General features: G+C 53.8%; 1 protein-coding gene across 4 annotated transcripts in view; it reads left to right on the top strand.

The window, feature by feature from the left end:
* The first annotated feature begins 6,347 nt into the window (after nucleotides 1-6,347).
* The window catches only part of POMGNT1 (protein O-linked mannose N-acetylglucosaminyltransferase 1 (beta 1,2-)), a 31,777-nt gene continuing 17,017 nt past the window's right edge, over nucleotides 6,348-21,107 (top strand). Inside the window, exons 1-8 of one of the 4 annotated variants that reach the window (XM_045027602.1) lie at nucleotides 6,348-6,496; nucleotides 7,729-7,937; nucleotides 12,877-12,985; nucleotides 15,345-15,460; nucleotides 15,966-16,031; nucleotides 17,496-17,609; nucleotides 18,876-18,993; nucleotides 19,370-19,468. In XM_045027602.1, the coding sequence (XP_044883537.1) occupies nucleotides 7,818-7,937; nucleotides 12,877-12,985; nucleotides 15,345-15,460; nucleotides 15,966-16,031; nucleotides 17,496-17,609; nucleotides 18,876-18,993; nucleotides 19,370-19,468 (742 nt within the window). In that variant the 5' untranslated portion in view covers nucleotides 6,348-6,496; nucleotides 7,729-7,817. Of the gene's footprint in view, nucleotides 6,497-7,725; nucleotides 7,938-12,876; nucleotides 12,986-14,261; nucleotides 14,417-15,344; nucleotides 15,461-15,965; nucleotides 16,032-17,495; nucleotides 17,610-18,875; nucleotides 18,994-19,369; nucleotides 19,469-21,107 lie in introns of those variants that run through there. The other 3 variants (XM_045027603.1, XM_045027605.1, XM_045027604.1) reach the window with 3 other exon arrangements.

Raw genomic sequence — 21,107 nt, 5'->3', positions numbered from 1 at the left:
CGCTCTTCTGAACATCTGGTCACTTACTGTAGTGCCAACATGGAAGCTGGGCTGTTTTGAAAACCTGGGCCTAAGTGACTCACCCAAGGCCACACAGTGAGTCAGTGGCAGAGGAAAGAATATTTTGCTATGATGTGTATTACAGTAGCACCTGGAAGGCCCAGCCAAGATCAGGCACCATACAAGACAGTTACTTATCCAAAGAGTTTACAAGTATCAGGGGGTAGCCATGTTAGTCTGTATCCACAAAAACAACAAGGAGTCCGGTGGCACCTTAAAGACTAACAGATTTATTTGGGCATAAGCTTTTGTGGGTAAAAAACCCACTTCCTCAGATGCATGGAGTGAAAATTAGATGTACAGGTATAAATATACTGGTACGTGAAGAAAAGGAAATTACCTTACAAGTGGAGACCCAGTGTTGAGAAGGCCAGTTCAGTTAGGGTGGATGTGGTCCACTCCCAATAACTGATGAGGAGGTGTCAATACCAAGACAGGGAGAATTCTCGGACATTATAATCAAAGGGGTTGTAATCATCACGAACAGGTCAGATTATGAACAGGAAGCTGCCAGACAGCTCTCCACCACCACATTCCACAGGCCACTATCCTGAGCTTTGTCCTCACCCACAACCATTTCAGATTTGGGGACAACTTATACCTTCAAGTCAGCGGCACAGCTTCTGGAGCCTGGGCTGTATTTCACTCAGAGCTCTCCACTCCAGCACACGCTGGAGCCGTTTGATCCCAGATCCACAGCTGGACTTGCAGGGCTGAGCGGATAACGGCTGCAGCCTGCTTCCCCTTCTGTGTGACATTTACTTTAATAGCCAGGACACTTAATTAGCACAGCAGCCTGGATGCAGCCAGGCTCCCCCTGTGGCTGTTCGGTGGAGTCAGCCTGCTGCTAATCTAGCTAGTGTGAGGCCGGTTCGGCTAAGCTGCTGAAGGGGCCCAGCTTGACTTCAGGCCAGCTCTGAGCAGAGAGGGGAGTCGAAGGAGGACCTGCCCAGCTCTGCCCTGCCACTCCTCTACTCCCTGGCACCGTGAAAAGGTAAGCTCAGCCGGCTGGCTGCTGCCAAGGATCCTGTGTGTGGCCTATGTCTTGATATGGACACAGGCTGGGCTGCCCTGAGGGACGGAGGATGAGAGAGGGAGATGGGTCTCCCATTGACACCCACTCGCCAGCTCCTGGAGTGGGAGACAAGGTGCTGTAGGTGTAACACTGGCCGAGCGTGCGTCCACTAGAGGATAACAGCCTACTACAACCAGCAGGGCTAATGGAGCTCTTCCTTCAGCTCAAGTGGGAGAAGCCCGTGCTGCAGCCCCTGAGTGGAGGCCCTGCTGGTGGCTCACACAGAGAGGTTGTTATATAGGCAGCTGTAAAAACTAGCTGGCTGCCGCAGAAACCTTACTGACCTATGCAGAAAAACCAAGGCAGACAGTGTCCCAGGTGTTCCCAACTCGCTATTGAATTGTGCAGAATCCTAGAAGTTATCAGTTATCCTGTCCCCTGGCCTCCACCCCAGCTCTGGGACAGGCAGAGCAAGCACCAGCCTCCCCAGGGGACAGTCTGTGCACGAGGGAGGAGTGACTCCACCACAAATGGCTTAGAGGAGAGACTGTTAGGATGGCAGCAATGACAGTCTAACAATGTCCCGTATTTAACGCCCCCATGTCCCAGGGAGGAGGGGATTGGAAACCCCAGGCTGGGCCACTGGGATCCAAACCCCAGGCAAGCAGGGGCCCCAGGGCTGTGGGAAAGTCCTGGCAAACCTTAGAAGGCTGTAACCTGTGAGAAAGCCTGCACTGGCCCCTAGCGGTGCGACGATGCAATCAGTCCTTCCGGCCAGGCAGCCCTCACTGCTGCTCGTGACGGGTCCCTGCTCTTCTTTCCCTGCAGTTCAGAGGCCTTGACCGTCTCGAGGCAACGTGCAGCCTGGTGGAAGGGAGCTGGGCTGAAGGAGAAAGACATCCCCCCTCCAGCAGCAGCCTTAGGCTTTTCAGGGTCCCAAGCAAGGGAAGCTGCTGGAAATGAGTGGCACCTCCCGTCTGAGGCGATCAGGCAGAGCTTGGATGGCCTGCAGGGTCCACTTCACATCAGCTCTGTTCCCTTCAGTGATGAGGAGGGAGCTATGCTGCTGGACCATGCCCGGTGCCTTAGGGGTTTCCCTGCTCTGCTGATCTAGGAGTCAAGGCTGGTACGTAGCTGGATCTCTGGGTGCCGGCAGCTTCTGCCAAACAGCCTGGGGCCCTGACACCCATCTGATAAGGTGGAGGCACATGCAAAGCATGCGAGCAGCAGGACACTGGCTGCGAATCAGCGACCATTTCAGATCCCACAGCAGAGGGGAGCAGATGTGCTGAGCGCCAAGCAGCTCCCACGGAGAACAGTGGAGAATCCAGCCCCACCCTCTATTGAGAACAATGCCAAATTCCCCCTCTACCACCCATCCTTCCACCGAGAACAATGGAGGCTTCCCCCGTCATCAGCCATCGTCCCTCTGAGCACCACAGGAGCCGAAGGATTTTGCAACATCTGTGAGCCATAACTCTCCGGCTGCCAGATCTTCCAGCTGCGCTGCTGCCACGTCGCAGCTCCAAGGATACTGTGAGCACAGCTGTGCTCTGCCTGGTCCATTCAGCAGCCTAGCGGGTCAGCTCTATGCGGGAGCTGCAGGCACACTCAGCTACCTGCCTGTGCCAGCTTGTTCAGTGGCTCTGGAGACATTTGACAGGGGAGCATGAAGGTCTGTCGTCTAGATATTAGTGCCAATGGGCCAGTCACGGGTTCAGGTCTCAACCCAGGCACTGAGTGAATTGCATCGACAAAGGGTTTAACATGCAGATTGTTGTCTAGATCTACCAGTCAGTGGCACCTCAGAGAGACTATCTAGCACTCTTCATCCATAGAGCCCCAAGCACTTTGCAAACAAGGCCAGTAACGTTATCCCCATTTTACAGATGGGGAAACTGAGGCACAGAAAGGGGAGGCACCTTGCCCAAAGTCACACGGGCAGTCTGTGGTAGAATCCCACAGTCCCAGGGATTATCTGCTAGGCCGCACTGCCTCCCTGGAACCTCTGTGATGTGATTGCAGGGGATTGGAAACCAGTGAGCTCCTGCCTTCTAGGCCAGGGTGATGCCTCTTGGTCAATGCCATTTATATAGATCCCTTCCATGGGAAAGGTTTCCTTCGCTCCCCTGCATAGCACCACCTCTCCTTTCAAGGGGTGCTATGGAAGGCTGTCTGTGAGATCCACTGGAAGGGTTAGCAAGGACAATATCATCCCTGCTCTACCCTGCACAGGGAATATTCAGGGAGGTTAAAAATAACCCCAGACTGGGTTAACTTTCCTGTGCAGCAGCCGCCTCCATGCTGGGGGCAGGATGATCCCAGCCTGGGGGTGTCCCTTACAGTATGTAGGAGGATACTGTGGAATGTCAAGTATCTGCTACCTGGTGCGGAGCAGCCAGCCGAGGGGCTGATGAAGGGCCCCGATCCTGCAAACTGCTCTCTGGGGGACCACAGGGATCCCCCGTTCAGGAGCAGGGCTTGGGATGGCTGGGAATACCAGCCCCCTCACAACGGCAGCAGGGGGGTTCAGCCCACAGAACGCTTCTGATGCCAGCAAAGCAAGTTTTCACACACGTCTAATTTCACTTTCTTTCCTTCACTCCCCTGCAAAGTTTGACGCTGGAGAGCGAATTACCGGCGAGCAAAAGAAGTGAGCCCGCAAGTTGTCCTGGGCGAGCTCCCCATGTGTGCCCCCCCCATAGGAGGATCGGGGCCTGAGTCAGCCCCTTGAATGGAAAAGAACATGGATCCCCTGATCCTCCCCAGCCGCAGTCCTGGTTTCAAAATCTCCACCATGCCAGTGCTACCCTCCATTAAAGGGCCGAAGGGGGTGGGGGAGGCAGTCTTTATGTTGTGACCGTCACCTTCCCGACATCTGGCTTCCCCCATGTGACTGCAAACCCCACCCCCAGTTGCCCAAAATAAAGGTAGCAGTTGCCCATCTAAACATAGCAGATGAGCGCACCACCCGATCTGGCATGGCTCATTAGTACAGACAGAGCACAGATCTCGGTGAGCTCCCAAAGGCTCCATGCATCCGTTATTTAAAGCACCCGCATCCAGTTGGCAGCCCTCTCTTATCACCGGGCATCTGATAACAACATCGCTAGGATCTATATCGAGGAGACATAGCCTCAGAGTATCTCTTAACCCCTGAGTAATCATCCACTTCTCATGCAAGAACAGAGAAAGGTCAAGCATGTACGATTGCCAGTGGAAATACCCCTCCATAAGATGGCCTCTCTCTTAAACAGACATTTTACCGTAGCCACTTTGCTACGACAGTTTTGTTTGACCTATAGCTGAAAACTCTGCACTGGTAGGTGGCTAGTTCTTTTCCTGGTCTGTCAAGCCTGGTTTAGCAAGGAAGGAGGGTTTGTGGTTAAGGCTTCGGTCTGGGATTCAGAGGATCTAGGTACAGTTCCTGCCTCTGCAACAGACTCCCAGTGTGACCTTCAGCAAATCACCGCATCGCTCTGCGCCTCAGTTTCCCCAGCTGTGCAATGGGGATAATAATTCTGTCTTGTCCATTTAGACTGCAAGCTCTTTGGGGCAGAGGCTGTCTCATAAGAACAGCCATACTGGGTCAGGCCAATGGTCCATCTAGCCCAGTGTCCTGTCTTCTGACAGCAGCCAGCACCAGATGCTTCAGAGGGAATTAACAGAACAGGGCAATTTTGGGTGAGCCATCCCATCATCCCATCTTAGCTTTTGGCAGTTGGGGGTTTAGGGACACCCAGAGCATGGGGGTGGGACCCTGACCATCTTGGCTAATAGCCATTGATGGACTTATCTTCCATGAACTTATCTAGTTAGATTTTTGGCCTTCACAACATCTCCTGGCAAGGAGTTCCACAGGTTGACGGTGCGGTGTGTGAAGAAGTGCTGCCTTTTGTTTGGTTTTTGAACATGCTGCCTCATAATTTCATCGGCTAACCCCTGGTTCTTGTGTTATGTGAAGGGGTAAATAACGCTTCCCTATTCACTTTCTCTGCACCACTCATGATTTTATAGACCTTTGTCATATCTCCCCCTTAGTCATCTCTTTTCTAAAGGGAACAATCTCTCCTCATATGGAAGCTGTTCCATCCTGTTAATCATTTTCATTGCCCTTCTCTGTACCTTTTCAAATATCTTTTTTGAGATGGGGTGACCAGAACTGCACACAGTATCCAAGGTGTGGGCGTGGGCATGCCATGGATTTATATAGTGGTGTTATGATATTTTCTGTTTTATTCTCCAGTGATACAAATAATTACTTGCTATCAATTTCACTGTGCTTTGTTACCACATACGTGGGCACTGTATAAAAATCTAAAATAGATTTGACTTTCCCACTTGAGAGAGAAGAAGACAGAAGAGGACATGGGAATACTGCAAGCCCCAAATAATTAAAAAATCATGAGTCAGTCCCTCCCACCTCAAAAAAAAATTCATAATATTTGCTTTAAAATCATGATTTATTTAAAAGGTTGGGTACTTTTTTTCTTGTGATTTCCGAGCCCTTAGCATGCCCTCAGTTCACATTTTCTAGCTTTATTCTGCAACCACAAGAGATAGAAACTTTATTTTCTTAAATGAAAACAGATTTTTCACAAACTCACATGACTCCAGGAGCTGGGGCTTGAAGAACCCCTCCCCTCTCCCAATATCTTGAGATTCATGAAAAAAAATATCAGAAGAGTTAGCAACACTGCTGGAGGCCTCCTCTGACTTGCTGGGTGAGTTTCGGCCAATTACTCACTACCTCTGCTCCTCAGTTTGCCTCGTCGGCTAAATAGATAAAACAATAAATAGGGTTATAATGCTACTTCCATACCAGCAGGGCCGTGTACAATAGCTGCGGCCAGAATTCCCAAGCTACAGGAAAATCTCTGTGGGCAGTACAGGGCTCATGACACACAGCTAGAGGAGGCTGAGTCCCGAGGCCCCAGCTCCCGCACTGGACTTTTCTTCCTGGCTCCGGGAGGTAACGCTGGCCTCTGTGCCTAGACGCTGTGCAAGGAGAGGGGCGAGCCACAATCGTCCCGGTCCCTCTCTGCAGCTCCTGGGCACGGCAGCCTGGTTTGCCCAGGGGCCTGAGCCCCAGGCGGAGGGCGGGTTGGCAGCGGCCCTCTCCCATCAGCGCACAGCCCCATCCCCAGGGGCTCTGCACAGTGGGGGGGACCTGGCCCCACGTGGGAAGCTGCCGCTGGCTCCGCAGTGGACCCCACCCCCGTTTCCCCTTTAAGAGCAGGCTGCGAGCTGCATCTCCCGCGCCGGAAGCGGACAGGCGCGTCGCTTCCAGCCTGTGCCGAGCGGCTGCTCCGCCAGCGGGGACCGGGGGCGGCGGCTGCCGCAGGGGGGGCAGCTCGGCGGCGCCCAGCGCCCGCCCCCGAGGAGGGAGCCCGGCCTGCAAGGTGCAGCCCCCCCCAGACAGTGAGTAGCTCCCCGGGGCGCTGCAGAGCCGGGAGGCCCCGTCACCCGCCGCGATCCCTGCAGGGGCCCCCGGGATCGGCCGGGGCAGCCCGGCTCGGCGGCGACACTGTTGCCAACCCGGGTTCCGCTTCCGCTGGGGCTCAGTGAATGGGGCGTGGGGGGGAGTGATGCGTGCAGGGGGGAGACCCTCCCCACTGCCCCCCCCCCCGCTCTCAAGCATGGGGGGGGGGGGGCTCTGCTGATCGATTTCCCCCAGAGCTGGTCCCACCCCCCGGCCTAACTCGCTTAGCATTTAAAACTCCCCTTCCCTCCGCCTTCTCCAGCGGTCAGAGCAGCTGCTCGGAGCCCCATAGAGATACTGCAGCCTGTCTGCCAGGCCCCCTGCCCTGGGGGGCCGTGTGGCAGCGGCCCCCCCTCTAGCATTACAGCGGGCGGGGGGTGACCTTGCGGATGGAGCACCCCCATTGGGCGTGCGGGGCGAGTCGTGGTAAGCGGGGCTGAGATTTGTGGGTTTCTGTGCCCCCCCCCCGATCCTGTCTGCTGTGCACGACACCCTGGTGGGTTTAAAGACTCCCCTTGCTTGGGGTGGCTGCTTCCCTGAAATTCTCAGGGATCCCCTGGAACAGCGCGGGGCGGGATGGCACGGCTCGAGCGTATCCTCGCACCCTAGCTAATGAGCCCGGACTAGGGTCTGGGGCAGTGTGGGGTGACAGCAGAGGGTGTCCTGCTGAGCCGCGTGCCAGCTCCGATGCTGCTGTCCCTGCTGCAGACGCCTGTTCCATTAGGGACGGGACTGAAGCCACCCGCTTGCTCCCCACAGGTCAGTAAATGGCTCTTGGTCGCTGCCAGCCTCTGCCAGATTGTGACTGGTGGCACAGGGGTTGCAAGGAGCTTTCTCCCTTGAGCCAAGCGCTGCTGCTTGTCGGCCAATCGCGGATCACAACACGTGCCCCTCAGCCCTGACAGAGGGGCTGGGGACACTCCCGCTGCTGGCCAATTATCACTCCTGATTCTTGGTGCTAGGGGCCTGATTTTTGCATTGACGTTGGCTCGGGGTGACATCTGTCTGCCCTGCAGCCAATTTCCTGCCCTAGGGGTAACTCGGATCCGGAGCACCTGCCCTTCCTCTTCTCTTCCTGACCTGCCCAGTGTCAGGCTGGGAGTGGGTGGAAGAGATTATCCCTTCCTGGTTCAACCACAGGTCTTCTTATCTGCTGATCCTGTTTCAGCAGGGACCCTCCAAGGAATGGGACCGGAGCCTACCAGATCCTGACAGCTGCCCCATGCTGGTCCCCTCACCCATTCTCCTCGCCCCGTGATAATGGATGAATGGAAACCCAATGCTCCAGCCAAACAGTTTGTCCCGCGGAAAAACCGGAGCTGGTACCTCGCCTGGAAGTACAAGCTGATGAATCAGAGAGCTGTCAGGCGGCTATGCCAGGTGAGTTCTCTGGAGGAATGTGAATTATGCTTGGGGGGGATTAGAGAAGATAAACTTGCAAAGCTCATGGATTACGGAGTCTGTGTTGGTGGAATCGGCTGCAGCCCCTGTGACCTATCATGGTGGAAGAGAATAAATTGTCCAGTCAGAAGCCACCTGAGTTGCGTTTTACCCTTGAAATAAAGAATGGAATGAGTCTAACGCTCCTTTAGCTACAGCAAGTGCCAGCAGCCAGTTAAAGATTTTTCTCCTGCAGACAACGGGGGTTTTTATAGACTTCACCAGTGGTTAGATGTTGTTTATTACTGGGACAAGCGTAGCTCAGCAACTGTTAAATAGCATTTCCAGGTGAGAGGGTGGGCTTGCTTGGTGCCTAGTTTTGAGCTCTAGCTCTGGGTTTGACTTCCAGGGGGCAAGGGAAATCCTTGCGAGGCTTCGACTAATATGGCTTCTCTGCTGTGATTTTGGCCAGGGAAACTAGAGCCAGTCAGTTTTTTTGTTGTGCGATCCCTCTGCGCGACCCAGAGAGAGGCTCTCGTTCTCGGTGCTGCCGGGGGAGTGGGCAGCTCTTTCTTAGCTCAGAGCGGAACATGGTTTTGGTTTGTTTGTTTTGTGTATCTCAGGAGCTGCCCCATCACTGTAGTAGCCGAGCGTCTTGCAATTACTGTATGTATCCTCCTGGTAATGCACTTTGCAGTGCGGGAGGGGGATCTCAAGTACACACACAAAGATGGGGTCTAAATTAGCTCTTACTGTTGAGGAAAGAGAGCTTGGAGTCACTGTGGATAGTCTCGGAAAACATCCACTCGACGTGCAGCAGCAGTCCCAAAAGGTAACCACATTAGGAAAGGGATAGGTAATAAGATGGTAAATATCATAATGCCACTATATAAATCGGTGGTACGCCCACATCGTTAATACTGTGTGTAATTCTAGATGCTCCCATGTCCAAAAAGATATGTTAGCATTAGAAAAGGTACCGAGAGAAGCAACAAAAATGATTAGGGGATGGAACAGCTTCCATATGAGGAGAGATCAAAATGACTGGGACTTTTCCACTTGGAAAAGGGATGACTAAGCGGGGGTGGTATGAGAGAGTTCTATAAAATCATGACTGGTGTGGGGAACGTGAATAGTGAAGTGTTATGTGAGGGAGTAAATAACGCAAGAACCAGAGGTCAGCCAGTGAAATTAATAGGCAGCGGGTTTAAGACAAACCAAGGGAAATACTACATCACAGAACACAAAAGCAACCTGTGGAACTCATTGCCAGGGGATGCTGTGAAGGCCGAATGTCTAACTAGAATCATAGAATATCAGGGTTGGAAGGGAGCTCAGGAGGTCATCTAGTCCCACCCCCTGCTCAAAGCAGGACCAATCCCCAACTAAGCTCTTAAAAGAATGAGAGAAGTTCATGGAGCACAGATCCATCAATGGCTATTAGCCAAGATGGTCAGGGATGCAACCCCATGCTCTGGGTTGCCCTAGCCTCTGACTGCCAGATGCTGGGACTGGGCCACTGGTGATGGATCACTGGATGATTCTCTGCTCTGTTTGTTCTCTCTGAAGCACCTGACATTGGCCGCTGTCGGAAGACAGGAGACTGGGCTAGATGGACCCTTGCTCTGACCCAGTGTGTCTGCTCTTGCCTTCCAAGAAAGGGCTGTGACACCACAATGGGGATGTTGAAAGGCTAAGCCCAGGGTCGCACAGGGAGTCTGTGGCAGAGCAGGAGATTGAGCTCTCAAGTCCGAGGCCAGGGCTGTAACCATCCTGTCTCTGCATGTGCAAAAGCAAATAGTTTACAATCCCTGTAATGAAGCACTGGCAAGTGCACGTATGTGTGTGCACTCTAGAAAGCTGAATGCCAGATTCTCAGCTGGTGTCAATCGGTGTTGCTCCATTGAAGCCAGTTTGACCCCAGCTGGAGATCTGGTTGAGTGCCTTTGGAAGTGACAAGCTGATGGGGGTGGACATGCCTGAGGCATGGGGCGGCTGCTTCAGAAACAGCTGTCCAAAGCCACGCAGTTCTGCAGCTTGCTGGCCAGCCTGTGTGTGTGTCCTACCGAGACTCAGGACTTAACCGTGGGAGAGTGATCGGTGAAGGGAATGAGGCCGTGCCATGGTGGGGAAATTTAAAGGATGTGTTAACCTGTTAATAAAGAATTAATAGTCACTTGCCTTGCCCGTTAGCTCCCATCTGAGGATCTCAAAGCAAGACTGTAACGCTGATGAACTAGAACGTGGAGGGAGGTGAAGAGAAGAATTTTTGTTATGCTTTGTACATCGATGTGGCCTGTTTGGTGCTTGAGTGCTGCTGTGATGGGAGCTGTTGAAAACCCAACGTAGAAAATGAAGCTTTGCCAGTCCCCAGTGCGGTTGGTCTGGGCCCATTTTTTCGGATGGAGAAACTGAGGAACAGAGAAAAGAAGTGACTTGTTTGAGATCACCCAGTGAGTCAGTGGTGCAGTGAGGGACAGAACCCACGTCTCCTGAGTCGATACCTTAGCTACTCCTGCCACCACCAGCTAAGGATATTTATAGCTTATAGTGATAGGCTCTGGCTAATAAACAACCCACATACAGGGCCTGGGAGTCTAACAGAGACTCCTCAGCATATGACACCTGGGAAGCTTTTCAGCTGCTTCTATTTGTAGATAAACAAATGGCCAGGTATGAACTGGTTGAGTTCTAATTGTATTGGACAGGGTGGGACCTTTTTTAAGAATCCCTTTTGTAGTGGTGTGGATGGAAACTGGCTGTATCTCTCCCATGTCAGAGCCCCATGAAGCCAGTGCTGGCTGCTCGCTGTGCATCTCCTTCCCCATCCCATTACCTGTGCATTGTTGACCCTGATTAGGGGGCACTGCTCTTCAGGTTAAATGAGCCCTTTACCCCTGCATCGGGCAGTACGGATCTGCTCCAGCGTCTGTCCCTGCTATCCAAAAGCAGCAAAGCATTACGGCCTGTAATCAGCGGTCCGTAGCCCTTGGGGTTGATATTCTAGCTCCATGGGCATTGCAACAGAAATCCAGTCATTCAGATCCTTGGATGCGCCTTCTGTCTTGCTGCATAGCCACTAGTCTAGGCAGTCTCACAGCCGCTCAGCAGGAGAGTGGCATCCTCCCAGCCTGAATGGCCTGTAACAGAGCCCTTTACGTGCCTGAGGGGGGTGGGGTGGGGGTGTCTGAGCCTTCACGAGAAGGGAATGCGTTTCTGTGCAGAGCTGTTTAAGCCCCTGGTACTATCTAAGCGCTCTTCAATCCCAATGTAACGACGCTGTCGGCGTTAATAACGAAATCTGGGCTGGCGCACTGTGCAGCGAGCTCCCTGGAACAAGCCTGCTCTTGCCAACTCTGGCTACCACCGGCGAGAGGAAAAACTCTCTGTACTTCAATGAAAAGCTGGAGCAGAAGGAGTAGCTGGGAAGGTGGCTTTCTCTTGCTGGATTGCTCCTATCCAACAGGCTTAAGCAACTAATTGGCTCTTGTTTATCTGCTGTCTTTCCGCATAGCCTGGCTCCTAGACACAGCTCCACTGATAAAATGAGGCAGTTGCTAATAGATGCCAAGCGGCCATAGACTAGGGGCGAGGCACAGTGGATAGGAGAGGAATGGCTGAGACAAGCTCCCCGATCAGTAAACAGGGATCTAAAACCCAGCTATTGAAACGGAGCTGCTCCCCCGAATACGAGACGATGACAAAACTCCGGGCTGGACTGAGGCCGTGCGGACCTGCCCCCCATCTGCCGAGTGCGTGATAGACGTCTTTGGTGCCCAGTGAGCAAATGGCATTCTCCATCGGTCAGTTTCCAGTCTTGCAGTCGTAAATAATCTTGCGCCGGCTGCTTTGCAGGACGGCTCTCTGAATATTAACTAGAGCTGGCATGAAGGGCACCAGAGTATGTAGCAGAGTGAAGGAGCCTTGTCTCTTTTTGTTGCTATATCCCATTGCTGTGAGGATGAGGCTATTGCCTCCACTGGGGATGCGATCAGGAACTTTAGTGACTTCCAGCTTTGGTGACTCTATGTATGTATGTAGCCCCCATGGCATCTAAACCCGTCCCTACCCCAATTGAGGGGTATCCTCCTCCTTTTACAGATGAGGGGCACTAACGCAGTGAGAGTCATTCTGCAACTTGTCCGAGGTCACGCAGGGAGTGCGGCAACACCAGGATTTGAGCTCAGATCGCCAGAGCTCCAGTCTATGTGGTTAGGACACTGGCCACCCTTTCTGTCTCAATTTCAGCCCTGAAAGGTCATTTCTAGCTCTTGCTGTATCCTCAGCCCAGGTGACTGGGGAAGGATTGCAATTGACACGCAAAGCTCACCCTTGATGTTCCAATAGAAACCTCCATCTCCTGATAGGTCTGCTGTACGCCGGGGTCTTTCATTACAATAGCATCACAGGCATCATGTGCGTGCAATGCTCTGTAATGTCATGGAAGTGACTGCATTGCTGTCTCCAGGCAGGCAGAGGAAATAAAATCCTGCCACTCCTCTCTTTCCCCCTAGAACTCTGACTGCGCTCATCTGGGTGTGTGAATCGCTGCAGAGATCGTAATGCAGGGGGAGTTAAGGTGTAATGCTGAATTTCTTGACATCCACATTCTTCTAATGTGGTTGGGGGGTTGTTTTTTTTTCCCTCCTCATGCACCCCTGTGAGGCTGGGGTGCTATCCCCATTATACAGATGAGGAAACTGAGGCATGGCCTGGCTAAGTGACTAGCCCAAGTCGCACAGGAAGTGTGTGGCAGAACTGGGAATTGGACTTGAAACTCCCAGGCTCTAGACAAACACTCTAGCCACTGGACCACCCTTTCCTCTGTGTGCTAGGGAAAACCATGGATATCTGAGATCCCCTGCGAGGATAGTGTTGTGGTTTATCCTAACACGTTGTCGTGTGGCGTGTAACTGGCCCAGAGCTCTTTGCCTTGCAGATGGGTGCTGTCCTCTTTCTGCTTGTGACTGTGATTGTGAATATTAAGCTGATCTTGGACACTAGAAGAGCTGCCAGCGAAGAGGAGGAGGAGTCTGCCCAAGACTATGGTGAGTCTGAGGGAGCCCGGTCAGGGCGGCAGAAGTCAGCCCATTCCCATGCCACCCTGCCAATGCGTGCGGCCATGCCGTACCAGAGCTGGTTAGAAAACAGGCTTTGGCAAAACTTTCCATGGGGGGGAATCAAATTTTTTTGGCAAATAGAATCTAAACCAAAAATATTTTTAGCTGGAAATGCTGCCGTAGTGCCTCATGGGAGTTGTATTTCAGGTGCCCTGTGCGCCCACTCTTCTAATGTATAAGCTATGCTCCTTGTTGGACTACATCTCCCATGGTGCACCATGGTCTTGCCTCATGGCGAAGGGCAGCGATTGCATCATCGGGAGTCCCCTGACCCTGGCACATCCTGGGAGATGTAGTTTTGTAGAATCATAGACGATTAGGGTTGGAAGAGACCTCAGGAGGTATCTAGTCCAATCCCCTGCTCAAAGCAGGGCCAATTCCCAACTAAATCGTCCCAGCCAGGGCTTTGCCACGCCTGACCTTAAAAACCTCTAAGGAAGGAGATTCCACCACCTCCCTAGGTAACCCATTCCAGTGCTTCACCACCCTCCTGGTGAAATAGTGTTTCCTAATATCCAACCTAGACCTCCCCCACTGCAACCTGAGACCATTGCTCCTCGTTCTGTCATCTGCCCCCACTGAACAGCCGAGCTCCATCCTCTTTGGAACCCCCTTCAGGTAGTTGAAGGCTGCTATCAAATCCCCCCTCACTCTTCTCTTCTGCAGACTAAATAAGCCCAGTTCCCTCAGCCTCTCCTAAGTCATGCGCCCCAGCCCCCTGATCATTTTTGTTGCCCTCCGCTGGACTCGCTCCAATTTGTCCACATCCCTTCTGTAGCGGGGGGCCCAAAACTGGATGCAGTACTCCAGGTGTGGCCTCACCAGTGCCGAATAGAGGGGAATAATCACTTCCCTCGATCTGCGGCGATGCTCCTACTAATGCAGCCCAACGTGCCGTTAGCCTTCTTGGCAACAAGGGCACACTGCTGACTCCTATCCAGCTTCTCGTCCTCTGTAATCCCCAGGTCCTCTTCTGCAGAACCGCTGCTTAGCCAGTCAGTCCCCAGCCTGTAGCAGTGCATGGGATTCTTCCATCCTAACTGCAGGACTCTGCACTTGTCCTTGTTGAACCTCATCAGATTTCTTTTGGCCCAGTCCTCCAATTTGTCCAGGTCACTCTGGACCCTATCCCTACCCTCCAGCGTATCTACCTCTTCCCCCAGCTTAGTGTCATCCGCGAACTTGCTGAGGGTGCAACCCATCCCATCATCCAGATCGTTAATGAAGATGTTGAACAAAACCGACCCCTGGGGCACTCTGCTTGATACTGGCTGCCAACTAGACATCGAGTTTGCCTGGGGAGCCCAGTCCATAGAAGAGAATGGGGAGGTGAGGAAACAGGACTCCAACTCCCATGAGGTACTAGGGCAGTGTGTCAAAAATGAAATATTTCAGTTTTCAGGAATTTGGTGGTTTTGATGGAAACACTGAAATCATTTCCAGAAAGCAAGCACTCTTTTTGGGGGGGGGGGGATTGTGTAACTGAAACCTCCCATTTTTTCTGCTGGAAAGACAATTTTTGATGGAAAACTTCTGACCAGCCCTTGCCCTAATGTTGAACGAACCCTCTGCACGCTGCTAGAGATAGTACTTCATTCTGGGTCTGTTCCATCCTTTGGCAGGCCATTCGTCTGGCTTTAGAGCAGACAGCCCTCTCTTTCTGGTGGTTGGTCCCCATCCGCTATCAAGACTAAACCAGTCACGGGGAGGGTGGGGGTGTGCTGGTGGAGTGGCGTGCGGTTCAAAATGGCATTCTCTGTGCAGCGTGACATGACCTTGCTCACATGGTGCGTACAACACCGACGAGGGTGGGCCCACGCTATTCCCAGAAGTACGGGAATGTCTGGTGTTCTGGGAATACATGGATGGCCATCTTATCCATCCTTGACTTCTCTCTCTTCAGACTGCCAGCCAAGGTGGTTCTGGAGACAAGGACTTCTGTCCACCCAGAGCTGGACTGAGACATCAACTGAGGACGGCCGGTTGGAGCTGGCTCTGCCCGCCCCTTGTCAGGCAGAATTAAAGAGCTGGAGGTCCTCAAGCTTTGCCACATGGTCCCTCAAGTGCCAGGGGCTGTGTCAGCTGGGCTTGTCGGAAGGATGTTTTTGAACATCCCACCAGATCTGTAAAGAGAGGTGCTGCAGCCTGCTGGGAGTGGCAAGAGAGCATGTGCTGTGCTAATAGGTTGGGAATCTCCCCCATCCACTGAGGGGAACCTGCTGGTCCTCCTGGCACTGAGCCAGAACTCAGCAGGTAGGTCTGAGCCTTTGGGCACCTCTCTCCTTAGATGAAGGTGTGCAGCATCTGGAGACCCCGCGCCGCCCCACCAGCAGCAGGAAGGTCTTGGACATCGAGGTGTACTCCAGCCGGGCGAAGGTCTACGTGGCTGTGGACGGGACGACGGTGAGTGGCTGGCACGAGAGGCTGCAGATTAACCACGTGAGCTGAGGGTGGGCAAACCAGCGTGGGTGGAACCAGAACAGACCTGGTCTCCGTCACCCAGACCTTGGACCGAAGCCCTTCCTGGAGCATAGTGCTTCTCACTGGAGTAGAATGCAGCCAAGGCCTTTGTCATACTCAACAATTGAATGGCCTGAGTGTAAGCCTGCTTCTGCTCCCACTGAAGTCAACGACAAAGCTCCTGTTGACTCAATGAGCCAGGGTCAGACTAAGGCTAAGTGTCTAATTCCTCTCTCTCTTCTGAGGATGGCTTGTGCTGAGTACAATGGCAGCAGGTGTCCCACTGCCGCGAATTGGAGAAACCAGCGAAGGGGCTGGAATGTGAAGCTTAGTGAATTCTCCCTCGGTCGGAGCAGCTGTGACAAACCCATTGGGGTGGAGGCGTTCCTGGGAAAGAGCTGGGGAGGCCTGGCTGATTGCTACAATAACATTTTCCCCCCTCCCACAGGTCTTGGAAGATGAGGCTCGGGAGCAGGGAAGAGGGATCCACATCATTGTGTTAAATCAGGCTACGGTAAATCGCACCGATCGTCCCTGCGTGTGTTCGGGCGGGGCTGTCTGGCATTCCTGCTCAGTGACGCTGTCCCTCGCCGAGGGCTAGCTACGTGCGTGAAGCCAGTCTTGCATTTCTCCAGGCCGAAGAAAAATCTCTGAATCCCTTCTCTTGCAAGGGTCTAAAAGCAGCGGGTGGGTTTCTCCTCTGCCAGCCCAGCTCAACTGGAGCTGCCATGGAACATCTGGCAACAACAGGTGAACCTTTCCATGAGCTGGATGCTTCAGCCCTGTGAGCTGGGTGCCTCAGCCTAGGGAAATTACAGCCCCCAAGGAAATGCCTTGGGAGAGCCCTGGTTGGAAGTAGCTGGAGGTGGGGCCATGGGCTTCAGTGGGAGTCATTCCATTGACGTTGTTGGGCTTCGGCTCGTGTAGGGCAGACTTAACTCTATTTTTTTTGGCCTCCCAGAGTGCCAGGATGCAGGGGCAACGGAAGGTCCCTAAAAGTGGGGGGGGCCCCCACCTGCACCGGAACCATAGCCCCCCTCCTTCCCTCCCACAGCCTCTGCCTCTCCTCCCCCTCCCCCCCAATTGCTCATCCTTACGGCAGGTAAAAAGTTGGTGAATCATAGAACTGGAAGGTACCTCGAGAGGTCATCTAGTCCAGTCCCCTGCACTCAGGGCAGGATGACCTAATAACTAGCCCATCCCTGGCCGGTGTTTGTCCAATCTGTTCTTACAAACTTCCAATGACGGAGAATCCACAACCTCCCTAGGCAATTTCTTCCAGGGCTTAAAACCCTGACAGGAAGTTTTTCCTAATGCCCAACCTAAACCTCCATTGCTGCAATTTAAGCCCATTGCTTCTTGTCCTATCCTCAGAGGTTAATGAGAACAATTTCCCTTCCCCCTCCTTGTAACAACCTTTTATTTACTTGAAAACTGCTATCATGTCCCCTCTGTCTTCTCTTCTCCAGACTAAACAAACCCAATTTTTTTCAATCTTCCCTCATAGCTCGTGTTTTCTAGGCCTTTTATCATTTTTGTTGCTCTTCTCTGGATTTTCTCCAATTTGTCCCCATCTTTCCTGAAATGTGGTGCCTAGAACTGGACACAATACTCCAGTTGAGGCCTAATCAGCACAGAGTAGAGCAGAAGAATGACTTCTCGTGTCTTGCTTACAACGCTCCTGCTAATACATCCCAGAATGATGTTTGCTTCCCCACCTCCACCCCAATAGTGTTACACTATTGACTCATTTCGCTTGTGATCCATTATGACCCCCAGATCCCTTTCTGCAGTGCCCCTTCCCAGGCAGTCATTTCCCATTTTGTATGCGTGCAACTGATTGTTCCTTCCGAAGTGGAGTGCTTGGCATTTCTCCTTACTGAATTTCCTCCAGTGAGGAGTTTCGGGTGGCGCTCATGCCCGGGGGCCCGGTGTACATGCATCATGCAGGCTGTGCCGTGTGTTTGAACATCTACAGGGTCACGTGATGGCCAAGAGAGTATTTGACACCTACTCACCCCATGAAGATGAAGCCATGGTCCTCTTCCTCAACATGGTCGCTCGTGGTCGCATCCTGATCTTCTCCATTAAGGTAGGTGGGTCCGACGCCGAGGGAGACTGCAGATAAAATCACTGGCTCTGCCTCCGTGCTGTCTTGTCTCATGAGTGTTCTAACACACGTGCCAGACAGCGAGCCCCATTCCCCTCCAGCTTATTATTTGCCAAGGAATATGTGACTTATGTATTACAGTAACACCTAGTAGCCCCAGTGATGGGCCAGGGCCCCAGCGTGCTGGGTGCTGTACAAACGCAGAACAAAAAGACAGTCCCTGCCCCCAAGGAGTTTACAATCCAAGTATAAGACAAGAGGCATCAGTTGAATACGGATAGACTGAGAAGCCCAGGGAAACAATGCGGCCATACTGGTCAGCCTGACGGGCAGTGGTCTCCCACACCCAGCAGCCGAACCGTTGTCAAGTTATTTTTATAGCCATCCTGGCAAAGGGGAGTTTTGAAGGAGGATCGTGCGTGAGTTTTGCAGATGTTTATGGGGAGCGCCTCCCAGATAGCCCCCTCTTGCTCCCCCACGTGGAGAAAGCACAAGGGTGCTTGTTTCTTTGAAAACACTTAAACGTGACCCCAGAGTACCGCTGTTGAGCAGAATGGGGTTACCCCTGTCTCCCACCAGTGTGAGTGGAAAGAGCGTCTGGATGGGTGTCTTCCTCCCCCATTGTTTTCTGTGACTCCGGTGCCGTGGGCTGTTGTGGGTTTGTGCATTTTCTGTCCTGTAAAGAGTCCTTCGCATGTTTCAGAGAAGCTGCAGCTGATGTCCAAAACACCTTGGGGCCCTCATATTTAAACTGTTCCATGTCCTGATTTCTGACAGACACCTGTATGTGGCATCACCTGTCTCAGGTGGGAAATCGCTTGGAAGATACGTTCCCCAGAGGAATTAAGATTAACTCTTTTTTTTTTTTTTAAATCCATAATGCAACTTAATATCCCTTGTGACACAGGGGCAACGTCTGTCTTTCTGTCTGATCTTTGCAAGGGCAACGATCCTGAGTCGGAAATGTGTGGCTGCTCTGACTGTCTCTGTGGGTCTGCTTAGCGCCCTCAATCTGCAGGGGGGTGCATTTCCCTGTAGCTGGTGCACATCGGCGAGCTCTGCTGGGGAGTGAGTGGAAGAGGCCTTCCAACAACCAGCTCCGAAACGCGGCTCTCTGGGGCTGAGCCTCCAGTGGGGTTTAGAGGGGGGTGATGGGAAGACCACCCTGCTGGCTGCAGTGGGAGATGGATCCTGCCGGTTCAGAGCAGGGGAAGGTGCCGCCTCATGATGTGTTCTGTTCCGTTCCAGGATGAAGGCTCCTTCCACCTTAAAGACTCGGCCAAGAGCCTCCTGAAGAGCTTGGGAAGCCAGGTCGTCTCGTCCCTCAGTTGGAGGGACATGTGGAGCTTTGTGGGGAAGAAAGGAGGTGAGGGCCCTGCTCCGGCCGGGCCCGGGGGCTGGGCGGGAGTGGAGGCAGAAGGGATGGACTCTGGCTAACGACGGAAATGGCGTCCCCTCAGCGAGTGGGGGCAGGGGGCGTAATCCCTGCAAGGTGAAGTCAACTCTGCTCATACCTCGGCATCTCTTGGCCATGGCGGCCTGCGCCCTGGGTGCAGGTTGAGTGTGGGGGGAGGGAGGCATGTCTCCTTCTCAAGCTCCTGCCATTATTGGAGGGCAGAAGGTACCAGCTGGTCTCTCGGTGATGACGTGGGTTCTGGCTGGCTCTGTACAGCGGCCAGGGGGATGGGCACCTGAGCGCCGTTCGGCAGCAGCCCGGCTCTGACTGCATGTCCGCCCCTCAGGCGAGGTGTACGGCGAGAAGCATTCCAAGTCCCCGGCGCTCTCCACGTGGGGGGACCCCGTCTTGCTGAAAACCGAAGTCCAGCTGACCTCCGTGGAAGGTAGGCCTGGGGGGCGCTCCAGGGCTGGTGCAAGCATGTTTCGTGCCCTAAGTGAAACTTCCACCTTGCGCCCTCCCCAAGCCCTGAGACGCACCCCCCTGCAGCAGCTCCCCGCCTCCGCCCTGAGGCCCCCCTCTCCCCCCCCCCGCGGCAGCTTCCCTCACCCCGGGGAACCGTGCGGGAGCTCCCCACCCCAGCTCACCTCTACTCCACCCCCTCCCCGAGCCCTGCGGCAGCTTCCCCCTGCCTGCCGTGCAGCAGCTCCCCCTCACCCCGTTCCATCTCCTCCCCGAAGATGCGGTCGCCGCTGAAGAAAATGCCGCCCCCCCAAATCCTAGCGCCCTAGGCGACTGCCTAGGTTGCCTAATAGGTTGCACCGGCCCTGGGGGGCTCCTGCAGCCCGGGGCAGAGAGCAGCTGGGAGGGTGGGCGCCCCCTACCCATCGCAGAGCCTCACCTGGATAAGAAGTGGGAGCCGGGGGAGAGAGACGGACGCTGGGGCGAGACCCCTGATCTGCCTCAGCGCCTGCAGCTGGAGAACCCCTCTCGGAACAGGGGCTGATCTCTTCTTCAGTTGTGGGCGGGGAGGGGCGGAGGAACAGGAGTCTGCTGTAAACCTGGCCCCATGGAGATGAGAAATGATTGGGGGGAGGGGGCAGTGCAGCCTAGTGGATAGGGCTCTTGGCTCAGACCTGGATTCTATTCCTGGCTCTGCCACTGATGCTGTGTAAGTCCACTGACCTTTCTGTGCCCCACACTTTGCAAGCTCTGTGGGGCAGGTGCTGTCTCTCTCAGTGGCTGTACAGCGCCTAGCGCAATGGAGCTCTGAGCTCAGCGGTGGCCTGGAGGTAATCGGAGGCCAGCACTGTGTGACCTTCTGGAGGGCATGGGGAAGTTGGGGGTCTCTCTCTAAGAACTCTGCTCCCATACCTCAGGGGCAGCATTCTTCTGGGAGGGTGAGGCAGAAGGGTGTGCGAGCCCCTCGGCGAGGAATTTGCACTGGAGGGTGATGGGGGGGGGGGGGGGGCTGACTTTTGCCCCCATTGTTCTGACAGGGCCATCTCTGGGGGCTAGGAAGCAGTGGCTTTGCTTGTTTTTGGGGGGGGGGGGGGTTCTTTTTTTTCTTCCCTTTTTTAAAGCCGCTGCCCTCATTAATACTGGACTGGCAGTTAAAATGGAGTTTTATTGTAAATCTGGTGCTCACCCTTATTTTGTTAGCAACCCTACAATAACAAACCAGCGTGCTTCTGCCAGCAGGAGGGAAGGAGATAAAGGAGTGGGTTTCCTTTCCCTGCTTCCAGGGGATTGTTTGTCAATGCCCAGGGTGGGTCTTAAAATAGAAGTTGCAAGACATCTGAATGACATGGTCCAGAGAGAGCTCACATCCCTTCTGTGCTGATCCAGCTGCCAGGGCCTTCTGTGCCCACGTAGGGTTTGCCCACCGGCGAAGGCATCTGCTCGGCCCAGGTGGCCACTGAATTCCTGCCACTAGAGGTAATTAGCCATGGCACGACGGCTGAGGCTGCAGGCAGGGGCAGTGAAGTGGCGGGGCAGGAGGACTGTGCCCTGGGATCCTTTCCCCGGCACAAAGGGATGAGCTGCCCCCTCCCCATCCCGAGCAGTGCTCTGAACTCGGCTGG

This window comes from Mauremys mutica, chromosome 8 (genome assembly GCF_020497125.1).
Source record: "Mauremys mutica isolate MM-2020 ecotype Southern chromosome 8, ASM2049712v1, whole genome shotgun sequence".
NCBI lineage: Eukaryota > Metazoa > Chordata > Testudines > Geoemydidae > Mauremys > Mauremys mutica.
This window is presented reverse-complemented; position numbering and strand designations above follow the sequence as displayed.